The 26,057-nt window shown below is 59.2% G+C and overlaps 1 protein-coding gene across 3 annotated transcripts in view; it reads left to right on the top strand.

Annotated features, from left to right (window-relative positions):
- The window catches only part of ACOT7 (acyl-CoA thioesterase 7), a 126,849-nt gene extending 102,329 nt beyond the window's left edge, over positions 1-24,520 (top strand). For 2 of the 3 annotated variants that reach the window (XM_075906808.1, XM_075906807.1), the window contains 2 exons: positions 161-345; positions 23,544-24,519. In XM_075906808.1, the coding sequence (XP_075762923.1) occupies positions 161-345; positions 23,544-23,648 (290 nt within the window). In that variant the 3' untranslated portion in view covers positions 23,649-24,519. Of the gene's footprint in view, positions 1-160; positions 346-23,543 lie in introns of all 3 variants that reach the window. The other variant, XM_075906806.1, reaches the window with a different exon arrangement.
- The last annotated feature ends 1,537 nt before the right edge of the window (positions 24,521-26,057 follow it).

The following is a 26,057-nucleotide window of genomic DNA, read 5'->3' as shown; positions in this document are numbered from 1 at the left end:
AACATTCCAAGCCTTCTCGTTCCTCTCCTGCTACTGAACAGAAAATCAGTCCAGCCTTGGAACGGCCGCAGCGCAGCGCTCTTCTGATCTGCATCACGGGCGGCGCTTGCCTGCCACCGCCCTAGGAGGCACCGATTAACCCAGCCGTCTGTCTTTGCAGGTTGTGTCATTACCATCTCCGGACGCATGACCTTCACCAGCAATAAATCCATGGAGATCGAGGTCTTTGTGGACGCGGATCCGTTTGTGGATGAGCCCAAAGAGCGATACCGAGCGGTCAGCGCGTTCTTTACCTACGTGTCCCTGAGCAAGGAGGGGAAGCCGCTGCCTGTGGCACAGCTGATGGTAAGAATTCGCGCCGCCGGTGTTGTCGTGGGCAGCCCTGGCCTGTGGAGCAGCACGGGGCCATTATTCACTGTAAGGCCTCGCCCCGTCCCCAGCAGAGGCCCCGAGTGCTGGCCGCTTGCCCCGGCCCTGGAAAGGCCGATTTGAGCTATTCCCGGCCCAAGGCGAGACTCCCTGGAGGAGCCAATTCACACGGGAGTCGTGGGGCCTGCCTGGCCTGGCCAGCGGCTTCCCGCTTCCTGGGCATTTCCTGTTCTTAGCTACGCTGGCTTGTCCTTGAGTGAGCCGATCTGGCGAAACGCCCCCAGGCCTTGTCTGGCATTTTCTCCCTCTTGCCGATTAACCCAGCAGATCGGCTAGAGCCTGTGGCCCCGTTTGGAGCCATTCACTCAGCTGTGGCTACCTGGCCTGTGTAGCCCAGGGGCTTGCTGGGAACCCTGCTGCGGACGCTGGAGAAATGCCCCCTCAGGCTGTAACTGCCCTGGGACAGTTTGGGTGCCCGGGGAGGCAACAGGCAGCCGCCTTGCCTTGAGACCCAGGCTAGGGAGATCCCCAAGCCGAGTCGGCAGTGTGTTGGGTGGTCTGCTGCTTCTCTGCTTGGGTCTGATCCTCTCAAGGGGATCTCACAGCCAGCCTCAGGCGATCGCCCCCCTCCCCCTCCAAGGTGGGAGCTTCTGGAGCCCCGGGCAGCAAGGGAAGAAAGCGGCTAGTTACCGAGGACTTTCCCCCACTGCCTCGGGGTGCACATGGGAGTCCTTGCTAGCTCGCTGGCTGCTGTCCCCGCGCTGCATTTCTGCCCCGCTGTGAGGGTCCTTTCGCCTTGATAACTCTGTGCAGCTACCGCCTGGTGCTCTGCTCTTGAGAGCCGCCGTAGCTAGCCGGCCGAGTGCGCTTCCTTCCAGGGCACGGGAGTAATTGTCCCCTGCGCGCGGTAATTGGGCTCGTCCGGCGGGGGGGCCAGGAGCGAGCCACTCGCAGCTCTGCTTTTCTCCAGGGAGCAGTGACTGAGCGAGGTCAGGACATGGCTCGTCACGCCTCCGCAGGTTGCACTTGGTGTCCTGCGCCCGGCCCTTGCCCTGCTCTCGCTGAGGCTTTGTGAGCCCTCCAGCACACACGCTCCCCCTCGGTCATGGCAGGAGAGAAGCAAACTTTTTCCTATGTGCAATTTAGGGAAACCTCCCTTCTACCTGGATCTCTGCTCCTGTATCTCATGGACAGAGACCAGGCCAGGAGTGTTCGCACCGGCACTGTGATGATGTGGCCCGAACCCTAATGCTGGGGAGCAAACTCCACAATACCTGTGCTAAACGTTGGATTCCCCCCGCCCCCCCGCCTTCTCCTCTGGATGACTCGGGAAGGGAGAGAGTTTCTGGGAGGGCTGCTGCTGCAGGTCACAGTGGCTGCAGCACAAAGGGTTTCAAAGTGCCCCAAACTTCCTTTCCCTCGACGTGCTGGTGGGAGGTTTGTCTTTAGTAAAGACGTAGCACGCAGCCGTTCAGCTGCACCTGCCTTGCTAGCTTGTGTGGAAACAAACGTTCCCGTCTTTGCTTCAAGAACGTCTCATTTCTAGTTCATTAACGGCTGAATAGCTTGCACACTTCAGCTTTTCGTGTCCTGTCCTTAGGGTTTTGTTGTCTAACAAGATCTTTCCTTCAATTATTCAGCAGCGAAACAGAAGCATAAATAAGTGGTTGCAAAGCAAGCCTTGCCAACCTTCAAACTGGGGAGATTTCAGTACAAACGCTGCTTCTCTTCTCTTAAACGCGGCTTTAGTCACTCGCCTGCCTTGTTAGTGATCAAAGGCCGGTGGGGATGTGAATGTCTGAACGAAGAGAGGGCCCCGCCGCCCGCTGTGCAGGAGCTCGCTCCACGGCGGGCTGGTGCTGAAGCAGCCCCTTCCCCATTCACTCTTGTCAGTTCCGCGGCGGCGGTTCGGTGTATTTTTAGCTCTCCTGAGCTGCAGCGCTTTGCTGACACGCAATGCAGCGCTGCTGACTCGGAGGTATTGCGTGATTGAATATTGTACGCCCTGGAGATCCCTTTCTGCACGCCGGCATTTAAAGCATTTTGTGGGCTGCTAACTTAGCCAGCAGAGCCGTGTTTATCGGCCACACCTGTTTGCCCCTTGTATCCATCTGTAATGTGCTGCTGGGAAGAAAACCTGATAGCTGGGGCTGTCTACTGCGTTCTTCGAAAGGCGGCTGAATATTGATGGATACGTGGGGGGCTCTGTTTACCTCGGTTATCTCACACCACGAGGGGCCCCATACAAATCGACTTGTGGACTGTTTTCGGTAGGGTCTGTGTATTCTCCTGCCTTGTCTGAAGGACACAGACGCAATGACACTACTGTCTCACCTGCTAGCTTGTTACTGTGCGGCGGCTTGTGGCTGGGGGCTGGATACAGAATAATGCTTGATCCCTGAGACACCAAACGTCACCGTCCCCTTGGCTGGATTCATGCTGAGCCGGTCGCACTCCTCGAGCGTCAGGCCTGGGGTAGGCCCCCAGACCCAGAGATGCGCAGCGTCTGCATGAGCTGCTGTCAGACGTAGCCTGGCCCTGGGTCCCCCGGTGCCTCTCGCCCTCCCGGAGCGGCTGGCAGGTGTGCTAGAAAGCCAGGGTCCAAAGTGGCAGCATCTCCCTTTGGGCCAGGAGCCGGGGGGAGAAGTTCATCTCTGCTCGAGTTTGAGGAGGGGTTAATTGGGAGAAGTACTCTGAGCGCTCGCTGCTCCTCATCCGTTCTAGCACAGCGGCAAGTGCAGTCACCGACAGGATTACCACCGAGGGGGCAGAACTCCTGCAAGACCAGGGGGAAGGGCACTCACCTTCATCAGTGTTTTATAAAGTGCCACTTGAATGAGTCTGGTCTTTCCCGGCCTGGGGAAGAGGCTGGTGCAGTCCCCGGGAATCGAGATTGTGGAGCATCTGACCACTTGGATGTCTCTGCCCAGTTTTCTGAATGAGCTCTGCCGTTCTGAATTGCCTGGGGAGGTAGAGTACATGACCGCTACTCAGGGAGCAGATTCAGCCAGATCAGCCTCCTCCTTGGATTATCGGGACTTCTCTCTAGGGTTGGAATTCCGCATGTTCTGAATTGTGCCGCTGTTGCGTGGGGCCCGTTTGCAGGAGGAGTAACGGTAGTTGGAATTAGGAGCTTTAATTGGAACTGCCTAGCCCATGCCGCGTGTAGCCGCAGGCAGGGAGTTCGAACTAAGGGGGATTTAAAAATGGCGGTGCCCGGGAACATGCAAATAAAGCCCAGGATATTTTAATCCCGGGCTTCATTTGCAAGTTGGAACGACTACATTAGCCACCCTAGTTCGAACTAGACATACCCTCAAGGTTCTCTCCCTCTGATACTGCTGAGCGGTCCTTGCTCTGGTTTGGAAGTGGAGTACCAGGGTCTGGAATGTACCAGATAACCCCAAATACAGTGGGTTCATAGAATCCCAGGGCTGGCAGAGACCTCAGGAGACATCGGGTCCAGCCCCCTGCCCAAGGCAGGACCAACCCTGACTCCGTCATCCCAGCCAGGGCTTGGTCAAGCCGGGACTCGAACACCTCTAGGGATGGAGGTTCCCTCTCCATGGGGAAACTTCCCCCATCAGCCCAGTTGCCTGAATGTCCGTACTCAGGCTTAGCCGACGCTAGAGACTCGTGCCCGCGTAACGGTGACCACAGGCCTAGTGGAGACCGCGCTCTGCCGACATGGCCACTGCCTCCTGGGGCACTGGAGCAGCCGTGCTGCCGGGAGGCTTTTCCCTCCACATAGCTAGTGTCTTCACTGAGCGCGTCGGAGGCACAGCCGGGCTGCTGCAGTCAAGCCCTGAGTGACTTGATTCACCTACCTTGTGTATGCACTGTCTGTCCTGTGTGTGTGTACTGTGTGTACACGCGTGCGTACACACACACACATGCACACGTGCACACACACGCACGCGCACACACCTATCGCATCCATCACAAACTATCCCACTTTAACGCCTCGGTGGAGAGTGGAGGGATCTGAAATTCTCGGCAGAGCAGAGGGGGAGCGTTAGCGGAGAGCTTGGGGTCTCTGCGCAGTGTTTTCAAAGTGACGGCTGCTTGCCCGAAGGGTGCTTGGAGCTCGTCACAGTCTCTTTGAGGATGAATGAACTCTTGGTGAGCTGTTAAACCGAGATCTGCGTTCCCAGACAAGGCCCTGTCAAACCGCAAACGGGTCTCCTCTAGGATTCATCTTTTCAGTCCCAGGAAGGGCGGTCAATTAGATTTTAATTCTAAATGTGCTAATGAGGCCCATTACCCCTACTTTGGGAACTTACCGACTCAGTACTCAGACCAATGACCAGTGCGTGATCTTGTTTGTCCCAAACTGGTCCTGGAAAGATTGTGACCCATGCCCCCTGGCACTGGAAACCATCGTGACCTGGTACTTTTCCATGAGGATGAGGATTGTTAAACAAAGGATCGCTGTCTGGGGAGAAGTCTCTTTAAAGAACGGAAAGCTATCAGGTCTTTGTCTTCAGCTGGCCTCTGAAACTGCCTCTCCCACCCCAAGAGGGATACACATGAAGAAACCTGGCAACAAACAACTGAAAAAAGCTGTAGATTCAGGCTGGAGTAAAGAGAACTCCGACTTGAAGCTTTTTAGCTGAGATAAGAGCAGCTGTTTAGGGGAAGAATTTGCATCTGTCAAGTTTCTTAGGAGATGCGCTGGCAGTTTGTTTATTTTAACTTAGTAACTTACTTTGATCTGCCTGTTTTCATTGCAGCCACTTAAATCCTACTTTTTATATTTAATAAAAACATGTATCAAGCCCAGTGTAAATAATTACCTGGGGGGAGCAACCACTGTGCAGCTCTCTCGTTCACTGATCAAGGGGCTGACCTGACGAGCTTTCTCTGTGTTAAACTTTTATCCAGGGTAGGAGGGATTTATTTAGGGTCTTGGTCCCTTTTGAGGGTGGATTCCTGGGTGATGAGCCCATACAGCTGAGCCCTCCCGGAGCTGAGCCGGTTCCGTGTCTGTGCTGCTCTGCAAGGGGGTGGGAACCCCAGCTCTGACAGGAGCTTCTGGCCCAGCAGGACAGGGTGGGGGAGAGCCCCAGGGGGCAGGAGGTAGCGTCGGTGTCTTGATCAGCGCGCCGGAGGACAGCCCCAAGGGGAATTCTGTGACCCAGGCCATCACAAACCGGTGTTGTTAAGTCTTGTGTTACCTGGTCTGCGACTGCAGATGCTTTAGGACAGAAAGTGTCTGGTGCTGGCGGGGATTTCCGTTCCTGTAAGGGCTGTCTCTCTAGTGCTCGGTCCCATTTACTTCCTGGACAGTCCTCCAGCAGCAAATGAAAGCAGGTTCCCGAGTGAGAACGTGGCTCAGTTCTGCACTAGCGCACCTCGGAGGAGGTCAATGGGGGCGCTCAGCTTCTCGTGCATCCTCATGTCTAGCAGTTGGCGGAATACCACGGTGGAGACATAACTCCTGTAGTCAAGGTTTGAAACGCTGCTGGCGGGCCATGGCCAACGGGCTTTGCTCTAAGTGAAGTGAAAGGATCTGAGGGGCCAGTCGTGTCTTACACCTGCTTGAGTTTGGAGTGACCCTTGTCACACGTGGATTTACACGGGATGTGATGAGGGCAGGCACCTTGCAGAGCACCTCCGAGGGCACGGACAGCGTCGCTGCTGTCACGGGAGTCGCCTGTACCGATTCCTGGGGCTGGGCCTTTGCAAAGTCTGCCACTGCCGAGCTAGGAGGTCTGCTCAAGAAAAACTACTCGAAACATTCCATTTCCATGGAGCAACGGGTGTGTGTAGCCTGGCCAGCTGTACGCCCTTTGGTTAGGGACCCTCCATGGGAACGAAAAGGGAGCGGGAGGAATTCGTTCCACTGTGTCTGAATCTAGACTTCATGTCATTCCAGACACTCTCATCTGGCACCTGGTAGGGAGATCTGCAATCGTGAATTTGCTCTTGCAGGTACAATTTGCTCATGTGACTGGTTGGGTTTTAGAGAGGGAAGAGGACGGGTGTGGCTCAAAGAATGATTTCACCACTGACCTCAGCGGGGTTCACGGGTGAAAAGTGGTGCGTGAGAGGGGAGAATTGGCCTGTCTGGTTTGCTCCAGAGAGTTGCGCTCATCTGTTTGCGTGAGACCTTTGCGTTGTCCCGGTTGCTGTCTTTGGCCAGAATTCATCGCGAGTTCTCTTCCAGGCTGCTGGCTGGCTGCGGGAATGCGGTGTTCCCAGAGCGCAGTGTGCTGCGGCTTCGGAGCACCTTGCTCTGTGCTACCTTGCGCGTTTTCCTGCTCCCTGGAGCAACACCCACAGGTGATCTCCAGGCTCTTTTTGAGGTCGTCTAGCTCAGCGGTTCCCAGCCGCCGGTCCGTGCCTGCTTGCTGCCGCAGCTCTGGGGACTGGAGTACACAGTTCCCGCCACGGCTGTTGGGAGAGGCGTGTCCTGCCCCGCCTCTCAGCCAACCAGCGCTGGGCAGGGCGGGGTCTCTTCCTGGCCACAGAAGAGCGCTTTGCTGTGCGGTGGGAGGGCCATGCAGAGCCCAGCACAGCAGCCTTAGAGCAGCTACGACCCGGGCAGCAGCGCTCAGCTGGCGGCTGGGAGGCAGCGCAGGGCTAAGTGAGGGGGACAGGGCTAGTGCTGGGGGGCTCTATGGGGTGGAGGGCTCTGAGGCAGGGGGCTAGCACTGGAGGAGGTTCTGCGGGGGTTGGGTGCAGTGGGGCTCTGGAGGCTGACACGGGGGGAGTCTGGTGAGGGGGACTCTAAGGGTCAGGGGCTGGCACTGAGGCATTTGGGATGGGGGCTGGCAGGGGTCGGGTGGCTGCAGGAGACTGGGGTCAGTGCCTGGCGCTGGGGGTAGTGGAGGGGTGGGGAGCACTGGGAGGTAGGGCTGGCACTGGGAAGCTATGGGGGCCGGGGCTTTTGGCAGACCAGTAACATTTGCATATTCATTATTTACACAATGAATATGCAAATATGCACAGAAAATGTTACTGGTGAAAGGTTTGTGACTGGCTTGCCGTCCCCGGCATAGAAGAGGTTGGGATCCCTGGTGTAACTGATCTCCCCCTTCGAGTTCTCTTTGCATGGGTCATGCCTGGTAACAAGCGCTGCTTTCCAAACGCTCAGCTGCCTGGCCCGGAGAGATCTCCTCCAGCTCTGACCTCGGCTGCAAGGACTCTCCCCCGCACTCAGACTGCAGAGGTCTACTGGTCGGCCCTTCCCCTGCCCAGCGCACAGGCAGCGGGATCCCCTCCCAATGCCATCGGGTTGCACCGAGAGCCCTTGGCAGTGGAAGCGTCGGCCCCAGGGGTCCCCTAAAAGTAAGCCTGCAGCAAAGGCGCGAGGGTGAGCTTCCTGCGAGGCCGTGGAGGTTCTGTACCCGCCACTTCCTTCTAGGCGGAACCGAGAGGGGTTCTCCAATGGAGACGTAAGTAGAAATGGTCTTTGTGGCTGTGCTTGCTGTTGTGCATGGCCCAGGGGAGACGCCTAGCTGGCCTGGTTCCCTGCTGGGATTGTGGATGCGACTCCTCGCGGCACCACCTTGGAGCACAAAGAGCCTTTCAAGAAATGCTCCCAGCCGGTGAGGTCTCGCCCTGCAGGCTCCGTGGGTGTGACTGAGCCGTGCAGGCTGCAGACGAGCTTTGCCGACAACTAGAACTGCCCGCACGTTCGGTGGGCCGGTGCAGAGCTCGGTACGGAGCCGCTTCAGCAACACCCAGGCCGAGCGGGAGAAGGTCTGCTGGGTTTTAAAGTTCAGCACAGCAGCCTGTGTTGTGAACTAGAAATAGCAGCTCCGTTGCTGGGGGAGTTGGTTTCGGCAGCTTGGTCTTGCCATTGGCTGCTCGCAGGGGTCTGCTGGGGGAAGGAGCTGCTGATCAGGCACGCGAAACTTCCCAGCCTACGATCTGTGTGTTAGGAACTGGGCTTATGGCAAATTCAGCCTCTTCCTCTGAAAGGCGCCAGTAGCAGCCACTGGATTCAGCCTTTCGAAGGAGATGGGAGCGGGGCGGGGACGCGCTGGGTGCCCGGGCAGTGAGCTCGGCAGTGGTGAGTTCCAGCATCTTCCGGGAGGTGTTGCCTCATCAGGCCTTGCTCCTATAGGAGGTGCGGCCCTGTAGCTGGTGCGAGGTCAGTGGCCTTCACGGGAAGCAAGGTGGCATCGCCGCGTGCGTCTCACAAGGCCTTGTGCATTTCTGCCCAGAGTTTTTCACAAAGAGCCGCCTGCTGGGAACAGCGGCTAACCCTCCTCGACCTGCTTATGTCCCCCGAACACTCCTTGTAGCTGTGCCTTTCACGAGCCTCGTGACTACACGGATTTACAGCCGGGAGGCTCAGATCTGCCTGCCCCTCGCCCGGCACAACAAGTTTGCCCAGGGTGCAAGTCGCTGGAGCACTCGGGCAGAACCTCGCACGCCCTGCTCAGTTAACTCTCTAAATCATCGGGCACCAGTGGTAATTGCTCTCCCCCTCAGCCAGAGACGCCTTCTGTTTCCCGTGCTAAACTCAGGCAGGGTTTCTCTGCGTGACTTCACTAATTACAGAGGCCTGTGAGCGTCAGGCGTGCAGGAAATCGGTCTGCCCGCCACGCACAGCCTGGCTCAGCCTCGATGGCTGCTCGTTCTAAGACAGGCTAGTGAGGCTGCTCACTGGGAACGTCACTGCTGCTTCCAGCCGCCCGGGGAGCCGCGCAGGCGCTCAGGTGGCAGGAAAGGCAAACGGCAAAGCGCTTCGTTTGCAGGTTTCCCGTTGGAAAAGAGCAGCAACGTGGATGAATCCTCCCATGGACGCCAGAAGGGAGATGAGGATTCAGGACCAGACTCGGCTGCTCTCGCCAAGCATGCGGCTGTCCAGCCTTGGGCCAGAGCGGGGAGTGCTGAGCGGCGCTCGCCAGGGCCCTGCGTGGGAGGGAACGCGCCTCCAGCCCTGCTTGTCTAGCAGTCTGAGCTGGCAGCTTAGTTGAGTGGCCTGGGCAGGGCTGAGCCTGGGTCCATTTTGATCTCCCCTCTGGCACCGGGTCACGGCGCCGCTTGGTTCCTTCCCCGTCCCTCACGTGGAGAGGCTGCAAGTGAGAGAGGGGTTTTAAGGGAGGGTCAATCAGCCAGCAGAACAGACGACCTGGGGAGGTGGCAGACCCAGCCACCGGGAGCCTGTCACGACCGGCTGCCCTTTAAAGCAGTGGTTCCCAAACCTTTCGGCATCACGCCCCTCCCCCCAAAATAGCAGCAAAACTTGTTAAGCAAAGGAAAAGGAACTGACTGGGGCCGAAAAACAAAAATAGCAGCAAAGCCTAGGAGGGGGAGGGGGAGGGTTGAGCCGCCTTGCGCGTCCCCCAGAATTTCTTCACGCCCGCCCCCCAGTTTGGGAGCCCATGCGTTAAAGGGTGCGGTAGCCAGTCCATCTGGGCCGGGGCAGAGCCTGTGGTATTACCTGGGGCGGGCAGCAGGAGGGGGGTCGCCTCCCCTTCCCCCACTCATCGGAGCAACCCAGCAGCCTGCTCGGCTCCGCCGGCCGCACGAGGCAGCGGGGAGCAGAGCGCCCGGCCCAAGGGGCCCCGCTCCCCACCGTGCGGCGAAGCAGAGGGCGGTGGGGCAGAGCCAGCTTGTGGGTCGCTCCAGCTCCCGCCACCGCGGTCAGTACACGAGGGGGCCAGCCCCTGCTGCCGCCCCGCACCAGGTCCTGTGTCGCTCAGGCGAGGGGGCTTCAGCCAGGGGCGGAGCAGGGTCAGCAAGAGTTGCCCTGTGTCTGGGGGGGAGGTTTGCCCCAGGTCCTGCCCCCCGAGGGATGACCCTGGAGGGCATCAAGGCTGAACAGGTGACTTGGGGCCGCTGTTTCCCTCTGTGGGGTCCGTGGTATGAACTGGTCTGCTGCCTTGGAAGAGCTTGGTCTAACCTGCCTGGGAACGGTCCGGCCCGGAGCTCCCACGGGTGTAGCGGTACGACCAGGCCTGTCTGACCCTGGCTGTGCGTCCTCCCCGCCCGACACACACAGCACTGGGACATGCACCTACCAGGGCGTTCCAGCCGGGCTTGTTACTGACTGAGCCAGCCCCGTCCCGGGAGCATGTGCAGTCCAGAGGGGAGCCAGGTTTTGTGGCTCCCCAGCGCTGAGCTGCTCTGGAAGGGTACGTCTAAACAGATACTGTCGACAAAGAGCGTCTAGACGACATCCAGTTCTGTCAACAAAGCAAGCCGCTTTGTCGGCATGAGAGTGTGGACGCAAAGGACGGTGTAGGTGCAATAACGCCTCCTGTGGACAGAACTCCGTGGACAGAAGGCGTTATTCCTCGGAGAATGAGGGTTACAGCCGTCGACAAAACTGGCGAGTTCTGTCGGTGTTCTGTCAACAGAACTCGGCGGCAGTGTAGACGCAGGGATAGTTTTGTCGACAGAAGTCCACTCTTGTCAACAAAACCCTGTAGTCTAGACACACCCGAAATGAGCGCTCTCTCTCTCTCGCTCTCTCTGTAATTGCCTGGATAAAACATCCCCATTCTCCTGTGTGTGGAAAGGGACCCCCAAGCCCTGCAGAGGGGGCAGACAGGGCTGGTGTGGAGAGGGCTGACTGTGGCAGGCGGCGTGTCACCGGGCAAGGCAGTCGGAGTTTGTGACTCTGCTAGCCGCAGTCTGTGGAGGAGGTATGTCTGTGGCAGCCCCCTGTTTAACTAGAGAGATGAGCAACCCCCTCGCTGGCCTTGGCTAGGGCCAGAACGGCCATTCCACATGAGCTGATTCTGGGGCTTGCACCAAAGCTCCGAGTCTCTCCAGAGCTTTGACCTGCTATGGGACTTGCTCTGCAGCCCGGAGAGCCCAGCCCAGCCAATTCCAGCCATCGCTTGGCTTGTAACTCCAAGGGAAGGAGGCAGGCAGCACCCCGGGTGCACCACGGAGCATGAGTGAGCATTGGCGGTCGGCCAGTAGCCGTGCAGGCAGACGCTGTAACACCAGCAATATAGGTGGCTGGGACTGTTAACAGCCAGGGAAGGGCAAGTCACTTAGTGCTGAGTCATGGTCGGGTCGTCCGCTTGGTGGCTCTGACCTTCCGCATTGGCCTCCGCCCGTGGCTGTCAGCTGCAGAGTAGCTCCCCTCCCTGGCAGGCCCAGAGCAGCCATGGGGGATGCAGCTCCTGGAGCTGACGGATGCACAGATCTCTCTTCTGGGCAGGAATTTAATAATTAATGTGTATTGTTCCCCTGCTGCGCAGGATGCTGCATTTTTAATGGCTTCTCCCAGGCAGGGCACCATGTGCTGCGTTGCCTTTCGCTTCTGCCACGTGCTAGTGGAGGGAATTGGGGCGCACCAGAGCCCCCATCGTGTTCCTAGTTAGAGCGCGCTCAGCCCTCCGGGCCCTGTGAGTAAATCGTCTGAGAGGTGACAGGGTCTTTGTAGAATCCCAGAGCCCCGCTGGAGGGAGCCGTGTGGCCGGCGTTCCTTTAGCCACACAGAAGGAGCTCTCGTCTGTTCCCGCCGTGCGTTCTTCCGTCCCGCTGCTCTGCCCGGTGCAGGCGCTGCTGGACTTGCTTGGGTTCGCCAAGGCATTTGGCCGCCTGCCCCGTGACACGTGGATTAGAGAAGGTGACTGGTGTGGGATTAGCGCGTCCGATGGGAGGAAACTCGGCTCCTCCAGAGCCCCAGCTAGCAGGGAGCTACGAGAAGCAGGCCTGTTTCTGGTGGGGTCCGACAGGGATCATCCTTGGCTCCAGCAGCATCTGCATTTCTGCCAGCGTGCTGTTGACCAGCCCTGTGCAGGAGAAGGCTGCAGAAGAGGCACAGCTGGGTGGGGCGATGCGCAACGAGGCCAGCGTATGCTCAGTGATGGGAATTGCTAGCTGCCACGGCCACCGTCCAAGAAACGGTGCTTGAATCCCGCCAGATGCCAGGCACGCCCCGCGGGGAGCCAAGAACACCAATGCCAGGTCCAGGGGAAGGCAGACTCGGCCCCCCGTGATTCCGACAAGGGCCTGGGTGCCATTGCGGGACAGGAGCGCTCTGCACAGGGCTGGGGCGAAAAGGGGAGCAGCAGGCAGCAGCCGGGACAGGGTCTTGGGTGGCCGCTGCTGGGGCTATGTCCGATTCTGGGCCCGCCCGCCAGGAAGGATGTGGAGACCTGGAGCGTTTGGAGAACCCCCAGCTGTTCCCGGGCCTGGGAAAGGACCCTCCCAAGGGAAGGCTCCCAGGGAGCTGCTGAAGGGAAGGTCGCGAGGTGCCTGGTTGTGGGGGCAGGGGCTGGCGTGGAGTGGAGATGGGCTGGCGGGAGCTTGCAGACAAAGGTGCAGTTCAGCTTCGATACGAGGTGCAGGGAGGCCAGCGAACACTGGGCGAGTTACTGGGCTGGAGGGCTCGCTGCCTCCTGGAGTCTGCATCAAAGGCCGACGGCGCCTCTGCAAGAGGTTCTGCCAGCTGTGGGCTTGGGCGGCGGGTGTGTGGGGGTCCCATCTGGCTTGGCGGCTCCTGCTCCACAGCTCCAGTGTGTCAACTGCAGGGGTCGGGGAGGAACGCCCTTCTCTCCCTCCCCCTCCCCCTCCCCCCCGCGCACATTTGTAATCTGGGTGCTTGATTCTCCCCCCCACACGCACCCATTTTCTCAAACACTGGAAATCGTCCCAGCTGGGCAGGCTGCCTTGGGGGCGGCCAGAGACTCCTTTGTGTCTGCCCAGCTGGTGCGTCTTGCTTGCGTGACCATGTCCGGCTGGGCGCCAGACGCGGGGTCAGGAAGGAATCTCCCCCCAGGTCAGACGGGCAGGGACCCTTGGGGGTCTCCTCTGCGGCAGGCGGCGTGGATCGCGGGCTGGGATCCTCAGGCGTCTCTCGCTGTTCCAGAGGCTTCGCTCCATCTCTTCCGGTGCTGCCTGGCGCACACAACGGCGTGTCTCCTGCGAACTTGACAATGTGTCAGTTTAACGTGTCCCTGGGCTCCGCATTCGGGCATGGGGCTGCCCTGGGGTGGCCGGTGACAGCCAGGGGGGCGGTCGAGGTGATCTCTCGGTCCCTGGAGCTCAGTGAAACCGGCGCAGCGTTCTTCCCTGCAAGAGGGAGTTCACGTCCGTGTCCTCCCCCGCCTCCGGTTCCCCCTTGAACTGATGAGTCACGGCTTGGCATCTGCGCTGGCAGCTCCAACCTTTGTTCAGTGCCAGCGCTGGGGAGAAATGCTCCGGGCTTTCTCGTCGGTGAGTCCCCGCCACTGCCGCTCGTTGGGCGTTGCCTCGGGCTCCAGCCCTGCGGCTGCGGGTGGGTGCCTGTGCGCTCCGGCAGCCCCAGCAGCTCGGTGGGGAGGGGCGAGTAGGCGAGGGGATAGTGGAGTGCTGAGTCGCTGCCGTGGCCCTCGCGTGCTGCGTCGGCGCCATCGGCCCTTGCGCCGTGCTGGGAGAGCGACACGAGGCCCGTCCAGCATGTTCCACAGACTCGTCCGGCTGGGAGGCCTCGGCCCAGCCTGCCCAGTGAGGGGGGAGAGGTGGCAGACGCCTCGGGGCCACCGTGCAGCATTGGCCGCCCCCCGCCGGGGGAAGCGGTGCGGCGGGGCGTGTAGTGATCTGCCCGCCATGCCGGCTGAGCTCAGTGCCCTGCCCGGCAAGTGGGTTCGAGGCCGGTTGGGGGGGGCCGGGCGCGTACGCGGAGCTGACGGGTGTTTGAGCGTCGTGCGCCGAAGGACACGCGAGTGACACTGAAGGTGCTTGGTCGTCACGTCCTGGCCCCTCCACAACGAGTTTAAGCCCCAGGGGAGCCGACCCCTCAGCAGCCTTCCCACGAGTCATTCAAGCCCCATAAGAAGTCAGGCCCGTGCACAGGAATTTCGGGGCGGGGGGGGGGGGGGCTTTTTTGTGAATGTGAGCCCACGTTTGTAAACATAGCGGAGTTCAGAAGAGCCTGCCAGGAGAGGTTAGTGGCAGTGGAAACGGGGAGTGGTGAAATGATTCTATTCACACTCACCCTGCAGGCCATGGTGATCTCGCACGCTCGCACGCGCGCACTGTAGCTCGCTGAGGGACTGCGTAGGAGATTGAAGGTGACAGGCGAAGCCGAGCGAGGGCCCAGCAGCCCTGCAGCTTGCTGCCTGCCAGTGGGCCCAGGGAGCCGTTCAGCCGCCTGCCCCAGGGAAGCCACCGCCGCCCAGAGAGGGGCAAGCCCAGGTCTTTGCAGGGCTGCGCAGGGCGCCCCCACCCCCTAGAGAGCCTTTAACCAGCCCTGCGGGGCAAAGGGAAACGCTCCTCGCACTAATCCCGGCCCCAGGGGCTCACTGGGGGCTCCCACGGAGCAAGCACACGAGGACGGGCGGGGGGAACGCGCCTGCCCCGGACACTGGCCGTGGGAACGTGAGGCCTGCTCCCCCGGCGAGCCCGCATGAGCCATCTGCCGGCGCTCGGAGCTGGGCTCGGCCTTCCTGGGACAGCCGGAGCCCGGGACCCGCGGCGCTCGCTGGCTCCCTCCCCACCGCAGGGCCGGGGGGGGATGCCCCAGAGACTGGCTGCCGGGGGCTTTGCTCTTCCCTGGGCCGCTCTACGAGGCCGCTTCTATGCCTCAGGGCACGTCCCCGCCTGGTGCAGGAACAGGCTGCTTGCCCTGGAGCCAACGCCAACGCCTCCCGCCTGAGCCTCCTTTCCCTGGAGCCAGCGGCCCCGAGCCCCCCGTGGGACGACTCCAGGCTTGCTGATGAACTGGCGAACCCCGCGGCTGGGAGACGCTGGTGGGTTTGGGGGTCCCTTCCCTCCCCCCCCAAAATGCTGATTTCTTCCCCCTGCCTCGGGCAGTCCCCGACCCAGCTTGGCCATTACAGGGGCCCTGGGTCACCATGGGGGGAGTGCGTTTGCACCCCTCGCCCCCTCCGCATACGGGCCTGGAAGTGCCCCTCCCGGCAGCCTCCGTCGCCCCTGCAGCCGGGCTCGTCCAGGGCAAGCAGGCTGGCAAACGCCGGTTTTGACGACTCCATGTCGCCCTACCAGGCTGCACAATGGACCCAGGCTCTCCGTTCCCCGGCCACCTTTCCCGTTTTTTCCTGGCAAGGGCATCCAGGACCTCAGACCACTGTGAGCTCAGCCTCATCTCCAGGGGCCACCCCCCACAATTACGCTGTACCCCCCTACTCGCCACCTTCCCGTCCGCCTCGGCCCATCTCACGAGCCTCGCTCGCGCCGGAGGAGACGGTCCCAGTGATTCGGGGGCGAGGGGTTCTGCTCCCGGTACGTCCTGATCCCCACGGCGAAAAGGGGCTCGGGCCCATCCCCCACCTGCCCAGCTGAGGTTCCGCAGGGTTTCCCTTTCCTCGCCCCCCCGCCCTTGTCCCACAGGCCGTGGCTGCACTACGCGCTTTGCCGGAAGTCAATGCAAATGAAGCACAGATTAGCACTTTCTCGCTCTTCATTTGCATAATCTCTTCCGATCCATTTTTGCGCAAAAACAAGCCGTGTGGATGTTTCCGTTTTGTGCAAACCCCCCTTTTTGTGCAAGATCCTTATGCCTCCCCCCGCCCAGCCCCCCCCCAGCCTGCTTCCCAATGGTCCCCGCCTGCACGCTGAACCCCTCGTTTTGGGCCCCATCCCAGAGCCACGGGGTGCCCACAATCTACTATCCCCCCCCCAGGCTCTGGTGTGCGAGGGGAAGGGGGACGGGTCTTTCTGCTCCTCAGTCGGGAGCACGTCAGCTCTGCCGCTCCGCCCAGACCCCCTGTCCCAGGGCCACCGGCCCCTCGCCACGGATGCGCATGGCTGGACCTGAGCCACAGGCCTGGGGGGTATTCGCCAGGTCCTTGAGGGTATGTCTACACTACAGCGCTAATTCGAACTAACTTAGTTCGAATAGTTAAGCTAATTCGAATTAGCGCATCCAGACTTAAAAACTAGTTCGAATTAGCGTTTTGCTAATTCGAACTAGCATGTCCACACTGAGTGGACCCTGAACCGGGGCTAAGGATGGCCGGAAGCAGTGCCGGCAGGGCATCAGAGGAGGACTTAGAGCGTGGAGCTGCTGCCTCAGGCTAGTCGAGGGCTGTGCTTAAAGGGACCCGACCCCCACCCCGGACAAACAGTTCTCAGGGTTCCCCGCTTGCAAAGCAGTCCTGGCTTGGAGTGCCCTGAGTGCCCACGCTCGGCACATCACAGCACTCGGCCATCAGCCCGGCTGCGCTTTCCACAGGCTGCCATCTGGGGGGGGGGGGTCAATTGGGGGGCTGCAGGAGAGCTTCCACCCTGAGGAGCCCACAGAGCCAGCCCAGTCCTCCCCATCAGGGGCTTGTACCCCATTCCTCCCTCACCTCCTTCCACTTACCCCTCTCTAGCCCCCCTTCCTGATGTTCAAAATAAAGGACACATGTGGTCAAAAATAGAAACTCTCTTTATTGAACAAAACTCGGGGAGACTGGGAAAAGGAGGTGGGAGAGGGGAAGAGAGAGAGTGGAAGAGGGGAGGGCAACTAAAATGATCAGGGGTTTGGAACAGGTTCCCATATGAAGAGAGGCTAAAGAGACTGGGACTTTTCAGCTTAGAAAAGAGGAGACTGAGGGGGGACAGGATAGAGGTCTATAAAAGCATGAGTGGTGTGGAGAGGGTGCATAAAGAAAAGTTCTTCAGTAGTTCCCATAATAGAAGGACTAGAGGACACCAAATGAAATGAATGGGTAGCAGGCTTCAAACTAATAACAGAAAGTTCTTCTTCACAAAGCAAATAGTCAACCTGTGGAACTCCTTGCTGCAGGAGGCTGTGAAGGTTAGAACTATAAAAGAGTTTAAAGAGAAGTGAGATAAATTCATGGAGGTTGGGTCCATGGAGTGCTATTAGCCAGGGGGTAGAAATGGTGTCCCTGGCCTCTGTTTGTGGAAGGCTGGAGATGGATGGCATGAGACAAATGGCTTGGTCATTGTCTTCGGTCCATCCCCTCCAGGGTATCTAGAATCATAGAATCATAGGCCTGGAAGGGACCTCGAGAGGTCATCGAGTCCAGCCCCCCGCCCTTAAGGCAGGACCAAGCTCCGTCTACACCATCCCTGACAGATGTCTAGCTAACCTGTTCTTAAATATCTCTAGAGAGGGAGACTCCACCACCTCCCTTGGCAATTTATTCCAATATTTGACCACCCTGACAGTTAGGAATTTTTTCCTAATGTCCAATCTAAACCTCCCCTGCTGCACTTTAAGCCCATTACTCCTTGTCCTGTCCTCAGAAACCAAGAGGAACAAATTTTCTCCTTCCTCCTTGTGACACCCTTTTAGATATTTGAAAACTGCTATCATGTCCCCTCTTAATCTTCTTTTTTCCAAACTAAACAAGCCCAGTTCATGAAGCCTGGCTTCATAGGTCATGTTCTCTAGACCTTTAATCATTCTTGTCGCTCTTCTCTGTACCCTTTCCAATTTCTCCACATCTTTCTTGAAATGCGGCGCCCAGAACTGGACACAGTACTCCAGCTGAGGCCTAACTAGTGCAGAGATGAGCGGCAGAATGACTTCACGAGTTTTGCTTACAACACACCTGTTGATACAACCTAGAATCATATTTGCTTTTTTTGCAACAGCATCACACTGTTGACTCATATTCAACTTGTGGTCCACTATGACCCCTAGATCCCTTTCCGCCATGCTCCTTCCTAGACAGTCGCTTCCCATCTTGTATGTATGGAACTGATTGTTCCTTCCTAAGTGGAGCACTTTGCATTTCTCTTTATTAAACCTCATCCTGTTTACCTCTGACCATTTCTCTAACTTGCTAACGTCATTTTGAATTATGTCCCTATCCTCCAAAGAAGTTGCAACCCCACCCAGTTTGGTATCATCTGCAAACTTAATAAGCGTACTCTCTATCCCAATATCTACATCATTGATGAAGATATTGAACAGTACGGGTCCCAAAACAGACCCTTGCGGAACTCCACTTGTTATCCCTTTCCAGCAGGATTTAGCAACGTTAACAACAACTCTCTGACTACGGTTATCCAACCAATTATGCACCCACCTTATCGTGGCCCTATCTAAGTTATATTTGCCTAGTTTATCAATAAGAATATCATGCGAGACCGTATCAAATGCCTTACTAAAGTCTAGGTATATAACATCCACCACTTCTCCCTTATCCACAAGGCTCGTTATCTTATCAAAGAAAGCTATCAGATTAGTTTGGCATGACTTGTTCTTCACAAACCCATGCTGGCTATTCCCTATCACTTTATTACCTTCCAAGTGTTTGCATATGATTTCCTTAATTACCTGCTCCATTATCTTCCCTGGGACAGACGTTAAACTGACCGGTCTGTAGTTTCCTGGGTTGTTCTTATTCCCCTTTTTATAGATGGGCACAATATTTGCCCTTTTCCAGTCTTCTGGAATCTCCCCTGTCTGCCATGATTTTTCAAAGATCATAGCTAAAGGCTCAGATACCTCCTCTATCAGCTCCTTGAGTATCCTGGGATGCATTTCATCAGGACCTGGTGACTTGCTGACATCTAACTTTCCTAAGTGATTTTTAACTTGTTCTTTGTGTATCCTATCTTCTAAACTTACCCTCTCTCTGCTTGTATTCACTACGTTAGGCACACCTCCAGACTTCTCGGTGAAGACCGAAACAAAGAAGTCATTGAGCATCTCCGCCATTTCCAAGTTCCCTGTTACTGCTTCTCCCTCCTCACTAAGCAGTGGGCCTACCCTGTCCTTGGTCTTCCTCTTCCTTTTAATGTATTTATAAAAGGTCTTCTTGTTTCCCTTTATGCCTGTAGCTAGTTTGATCTCATTTTGTGCCTTTGCCTTTCTAATCTTGCCCCTGCATTCCCGTGTTGCTTGCCTATATTCCTCCTTTGTTAGTTGTCCTAGTTTCCATTTTTTATAGGACTCCTTTTTTATTTTGAGATCATGCAAGACCTCATCAAGATCATCAAGCATGGACGTGGGAAGCCCCCAGCACCGGTTTGTCGCAGGGTAGATGGTGAGGGACAGCTTAGGCAAGTAGTGTGTGGCTGCGCCGGCGGGCGCGGTGCGTGCCCAGTGTGTGCGCTGGCCGTGATGGCGGGATGTGAGTGTGTGCCCTGGCCATGCTGGTGGGGTGCGGCATGTGCCCTGGCTGTGCCGGCGGGGTGCGGGTGCGTGCCCGGTATGTGCCCAGTGTGTGCCCTGGCCGTGCCGGCGGGGTGCGGGTGCGTGCCTGGTGTGTGCCCTGGCCGTGCCGGTGGGGTGCGGGTGCGTGCCCGGTGTGTGCCCTGGCCGTGCCGGCGGGGTGCGGGTGCGTATCCAGTGCGTGCCCTGGCTGTGCTGGTGGGGTGCAGTGCATGCCCAGTGTGTGCCCTGGCCATGCCGGTGGGATGCGGGTGCGTGCCCGGTGTGTGCCCTGGCCGTGCCGGCGGGGCGCGGGTGCGTGCCCGGTGTGTGCCCGGTGTGTGCCCTGGCCGTGCCTGCGGGGTGCGGGTGCATATCCGGTGTGTGCCCTGGCCGTGCCGGCGGGGCGCGGGTGCGTGCCCGGTGTGTGCCCTGGCCGTGCCGGCAGGATGCGGGTGCGTGCCCGGTGTGTACCCTGGCCATGCCGGCGGGGCGCAGGTGCGTGCCCGGTGCGTGCCCTGGCCGTGCCGGCGGGGCGCGGGTGCGTGCCCGGTGTGTGCCCTGGCCGTGCCGGCGGGGTGCGGGTGCGTGCCTGGTGTGTGCCCTGACCGTGCCGGCGGGGTGCGGGTGCGTGCCCGGTGCGTACCCTGGCCGTGCCGGCGGGGCGCGGGTGCGTGCCTGGTGTGTGCCCTGGCCGTGCCGGCGGGGTGCGGGTGCGTACCCGGTGCGTGCCCTGGCCGTGCTGGCGGGGCGCGGGTGCGTGCCCGGTGCGTGCCCTGGCCGTGCCGGCGGGGCGCGGGTGCGTGCCCGGTGCGTGCCCTGGCCGTGCCGGCGGGGCGCGGGTGCGTGCCCGGTGCGTGCCCTGGCCGTGCCGGCGGGGTGCGGGTGCGTGCCCGGTGCGTGCCCTGGCCGTGCCGGCGGGGTGCGGGTGCGTGCCTGGTGCGTGCCCTGGCCGTGCCGGCAGGGCGCGGGTGTGTGCCTGGTGTGTGCCCTGGCCGTGCCGGCGGGGTGCGGGTGCGTACCCGGTGCATGCCCTGGCCGTGCCGGCGGGGCGTGGGTGCGTGCCCGGTGCGTGCCCTGGCCGTGCTGGCGGGGTGCGGGTGTGTGCCCGGTGTGTGCCCTGGCCGTGCCGGCGGGGCGCGGGTGCGTGCCCGGTGCGTGCCCTGGCCGTGCCGGCGGGGCGCGGGTGCGTGCCCGGTGCGTACCCTGGCCGTGCCGGCGGGGCGCGGGTGCGTGCCCGGTGTGTGCCCTGGCCGTGCCGGCGGGGTGCGGGTGCGTGCCCGGTGTGTGCCCTGGCCGTGCCGGCGGGGCGTGGGTGCGTGCCCGGTGCGTGCCCTGGCCGTGCTGGCGGGGTGCGGGTGTGTGCCCGGTGTGTGCCCTGGCCGTGCCGGCGGGGTGCGGGTGTGTGCCCGGTGTGTGCCCTGGCCGTGCCGGCGGGGCGCGGGTGTGTGCCCGGTGTGTGCCCTGGCCGTGCCGGCGGGGTGCGGGTGTGTGCCCGGTGTGTGCCCTGGCCGTGCTGGCGGGGTGCGGGTGCGTACCCGGTTCATGCCCTGGCCGTGCCGGCGGGGCGCGGGTGCGTACCCGGTGTGTGCCCTGGCCGTGCCGGCGGGGCGCGGGTGCGTACCCGGTTCATGCCCTGGCCGTGCCGGCGGGGTGCGGGTGCGTGCCCGGTGTGTGCCCTGGCCGTGCCGGCGGGGTGCGGGTGTGTGCCCGGTGTGTGCCCTGGCCGTGCCGGCGGGGCGCGGGTGCGTACCCGGTTCATGCCCTGGCCGTGCCGGCGGGGCGCGGGTGCGTGCCCGGTGCGTACCCTGGCCGTGCCGGCGGGGTGCGGGTGCGTGCCCGGTGCGTGCCCTGGCCGTGCCGGCGGGGCGCGGGTGCGTGCCCGGTGCGTGCCTTGGCCGTGCCGGCGGGGCGCGGGTGCGTACCCATCATGTACCTTACATGGGTCTCCGGATGTCTAAGCCGTGCACCCATCTGCATGTGTTCCCACCTGCCTAGTGCCTGCTGCCTCCTTGCTGCTGGAGCTGTTGCCCGGCTTAGGAATGAATCTGGCAAACGGAAAAGGCCCGTCCCCTAAACCCTCTGGAGGATGTTTCCAGCAGCAGGCTGGTCCAGAGCCCGTCTGGCCTTGTCACTTGGGTAAGCTCAGCAGCTCCCCTGAGGCTTCACTGCCCTGCTCACTGCTGCGGGGATGCGGCGAAACGCAGGCTGGCTACGTGTGTCTGCAGGGGAGGGTGGGGGCGAGCGTCCCTGGACTGCAGGCTAGGACTAAATGGTCCATTTTCAGAGTGGAGAGAGGGAACTAGTGGGGCTTTCCAAGGGTCAGGACAGAGATCTTGGCGTCATCATGGACAGTTCTCTGGAGACGTCCACACAGTGCGCAGCGGCCGTCAAAAAAGCAAAGAGGATGTTAGGAATCATTAAACAAGGGATAGAGAATAAGACGGGGAACATCTTATTGCCGCTATATAAATCCATGGGACGCCCACATCTGGAATACTGCGCACAGATGTGGACCCCACCTCTCAAAAATGAGACACTGGCATTAGAAAAGGTTCAGAGAAGGGCAACTAAAATGCTGAGGGGTTTGGAACGGGTCCCATATGAGGAGAGATTAAAGAGACTGGGACTTTTCAGCTTGGAAAAGAGGCGACTAAGGGGGGAGATGATCGAGGTCTATAAAATCCTGAGTGGTGTGGAGAAAGTGAATAAGGAAAAGTTCTTTACTTGTTCCCACAATATCAGAACTAGGGGCCACCAAATGAAATTAATGGGCAGCAGGTTTAAAACAAATAAAAGGAAGTTCTTCTTCACACAGCGCATTGTCAACCTGTGGAACTCCTTGCCGGAGGAGGTTGTGAAGGCCAGGACTATAACGGTTTAAAAGAGAACTAGATAAATTCATGGAGGTTAGGTCCTTAATGGCTATTAGCCAGGCTGGGCAGGAGAGTGCAGCGTTCCCCCTGCTGCTCTGGACGTGAGAAATAACAGGACTTCAACGTTCTCTTGCTGCCAGCCTCTGGTTGTAACCCACCCGCAGAACTGTGCTGAAGTATTTCTCCGTGAGTAATGAATGTGTTCACCCAAACACGATTCGCAGGGGTACCTGCTGCCAAGTGCTGTGCAGAGGGGATGTGAAAGCGCGCACAGTTGTAGCTCAAGTAAACCGACTCAGGAATTTCTCAAACACACGGCCACGCAGATGTGATCCCAGCAGGGACTTGGCAGCGTGTGCTTGGCTAAGAAATGAAAAGCTGCCGTACGTGCCTGAGGAATTGATTTACTTTCCTGGCTAACCCACGTAGCAGACCTTCCGGGGCATAACTGAGAGGGTTCCCCGGAACGCCTGGCAGACCTGCTCTCGCTGCCTTTTCCCTGAAGGGGCTGCCAGCGCTTTTGTTTGGGGAGATGCTTGAGGGTACCGATCTCAGTGCAGAACAGAACGTTCCCTCCCGCAGACGTGTCTTTGCTGCGTGCACCAGAGGCTGGGGCTGTCCTCCAGGTGCCCTGGCTCCCGCGGTTCTTTGAAGCAACCACCCCCCCTTGGGAAGTGTCTCTAAGAAAACACATTGCCTGTGGGTCCGCTGGCAGAGTCCCCTCTGTGCCCTGTAGAGAACTGAGCACGTCTGCCAGGCAGAGACTCTGGGTGTGTCTACACTACCACCCTAGTTTGAACTAGGGTGGTCATGTAGGCAACCGGAGTTGCAAATGAAGCCCAGGATTTGAATTTCCCGGGCTTCATTTGCATCTTGCCGGGCGCCGCCATTTTTAAATGTCCACTAGTGCGGACTCTGTGCCGCGCGGCTACACGCAGCACGGACTAGGTAGTTCGGACTAGGCTTCCTATTCCTATTCACGAGGAGTAACGGTAGTTCAGAATAGGAAGCCTAGTCCGAACTACCTAGTCCGTGCCGCGTGTAGCCGCACGGCACAGAGTCCGCACTAGCGGACATTTAAAAATGGCAGCGCCCGGCAAGATGCAAATGAAGCCCGGGAAATTCAAATCCCGGGCTTCATTTGCAACTCCGGTTGCCTACATTAACCACCCTAGTTCGAACTAGGGTGCTAGTGTAGACATACCCTCTGTTACTACCTGTGGCCATGCTGACCTGCAGTGCGCTCTCTCTACCCACCCACCCACCCCGTTCACGGGGAGCTTTCTGGTACTCAAGTCTTTGGTTTTTCTGGTCCACAGGTAGAAACTGAAGATGAGAAGAGGCGTTTTGAAGACGGCAAAGGGAGATACCTTCAAATGAAAGCGAAAAGGCAGCTCCAGCCGCCTCCCCTCGATCAACAATGACCCTCCATCTTAGACCTCAATATTTATGTATGGGAGAGCCACCTAGAAATAGGCATCTCCATGTAGGAATATTTACTTGGACAAATAAACCTCACTAGTGTTGTATGAGCTGTTCACAGGCCCTGTGTATTCCCTGCCCTGCGCCTGCCCAGAGGGAGTTAGAGTTCAAGCTGGCTGCCGAGCCGCGTTCCAGAAGATGCGCTTTCTGGGCTTTCAAAGTGAACCTTTCAGCTGGTCCTGCAGGGTTGCGAGCCGGAACGTCCTCCTCTTGTGTTCGCAGGCAGGCGGAAATATTGCGGCGTCTGAGCTGCTCTTCACAAGTGACTGTGAAATCTGAAAGGCAGGGAGGCCAGCTTAAATCTGACTGCGGATTTGGTAAACGACTGAGCAGTTTAATAGAAGTCTCCAGTCTGAGAGATTCCAGCATTCCAGGCAAAGTGCTGGGCCTCCCTGGCGGCCACAGGCCCTCGCCTGCTCCCCAAAACCTGCCCCTTCTCAAAGGCCACTTTCTGAAAGACAGCTGCATGATCCGCTTGTAAAGGGCCCATTGGATCTGATGTCCGGGTACCGGACACAGCGAATTGTCCGTTCCGGTGCACAATTGGAGAAAGTAACTCGTCTGCCAGAGGTGGTGGCACCGCAGCATTGCAAAGAATACACAGGGCCTTGACTCTGTGATGCAGTTAATCTACTGTCTGTCCTCAAATACGTGCACCAAAGCTTGTTTAGAATACCCCAGTACCGATGCTGCTCCGTGTTGTACGGGACTCAGTTCGTTCCACTCAAGTCCATGTAATATTTATGTGCACCTCTAAGTTATTTACTGTGCACCGTGACGTAAATAAAGTTCGGCTTCAGCTGAAGAAGATAGCAGGTGTCTTTGTTTTCCTCTTCACAAACTGTGTGTGGCCACACTAATCATCCAGGTGGGTGTCCGGGAGGGTTGGGGTGGGTGAACGTGTTTATGGGGTGAATGGGAAATGCCCCTTAGCAGGGGCTACTGCGTGGCAGGAGTATCTCGGGGCGTTGAGGGGGGCCCTAGGGGGTTCTCACTCCCATTGGACGCTTCATCGCCGTTGTAACTCTGATCTCAGTGCACCAGGGAAGAGCGGCGTTAACGGGTGGCCAGCAGGTGGCAGGACTCGCTGGTGCGGCCTGTACTGAGCCCAGGGTCCTTACAAGGGGGCCCCCGGATGGGGCAGGGCCTCGGGTGGGCTGTGGAGCCCCACAGGAAAGAGCTCAGCCAGCCCTCGGTTCCTTCTCCCTGCCAGTGGCAGGCAGTGGAGCGCTGCTCTGGCTCTGGCTCTGGCTCTGCACGGCGCCCCTAGCGGTGTTCCTCTTCCCCGTCGCGTCAATCACTGCAACGCTGCATTGCTACTGCGCAACGGCCGAGGGGATCGCCGCTGTGCTCCTGTCCCAGCCTCTCGCTCCCTGCCTTGCGTCCTGCATCGGGCCATGCTAGGGCCGGGCCTAGGTCCCAGCTCCGGCCCTGATGGCTCCTTCCACGAGCCATCGCTCCAAGACAACACGCTTCCTTCCCTTTGGTAACTCTTCTCCGAGACACGTTGCTCCTGTCCAGTCCAGACCCTCCTGCCTCCGCTCGGTCAGAGCTGGCAAGAAGAAACGGGGAGGGGGGGTCTATATACCACGCCAGCGCTACTCAAGGGGGACCCACGGCCTGCCTGACACTCGGGGAAAGAGCTTTCCAGAGAGCGTACCCACGACTGGAATGGGCATGAGCAACGCCCCTGAAGGAAAGTAGCCCCGTGTTTATCCACGCTATGTTCCTAGAAACTGCTGGGCAGTTGGTTTTGTCCTGTGGCTGAAGGATGGGGACTGTCCCGCTGTTACCGTACAGGCGTGTCCCAGCAGAATCGCGCAGGAGGTAACGACTAGCACAGCAACTGGGCGAGAGTCCGGCTCCGAGCAAATGTTTATGGCCCATGTCAATCCTTCGCGAGGGTCGCACAGGAAAGCCTGGCGCACTCTGGGCCGACGCCTGTAGCGCAGTAAGTGGCACTGCCGGCCCGAAGCCCCCGGGCACTGCTGCCCTGACGTCGTATTCCACGAAAGCGCTGAAGTGACACGATCACCCAGGCCACCTGAAATGCAGCAGTGTCACTCGTGGTAGTGCTCGCACCAGTAGCACGTTGGCACTTCCACACGACGGCGCATTCGTTTCACGTGGCCCAGCTCTCGTCAGACAGACTCTTCCTGCAAACTTTTTGGCTTCCTTGGTAATGAATTGGAAGCTTCCGGGGGGGGGGGGCGAGTGAGTCTGTGACTGGAAACGCTTAACGAATGGTCCTGCCGCACCTCACAGGCTAACGGCACGTGTGGATGGGATCGTGCGCGTCCGTGGGCACAACCCACTTCTTCCGATGGCAATGGCTGCACCCCTGGATGTCC

This window comes from Pelodiscus sinensis, chromosome 23, assembly GCF_049634645.1.
Source record: "Pelodiscus sinensis isolate JC-2024 chromosome 23, ASM4963464v1, whole genome shotgun sequence".
NCBI classification, from domain to species: domain Eukaryota; kingdom Metazoa; phylum Chordata; order Testudines; family Trionychidae; genus Pelodiscus; species Pelodiscus sinensis.
This window is presented reverse-complemented; position numbering and strand designations above follow the sequence as displayed.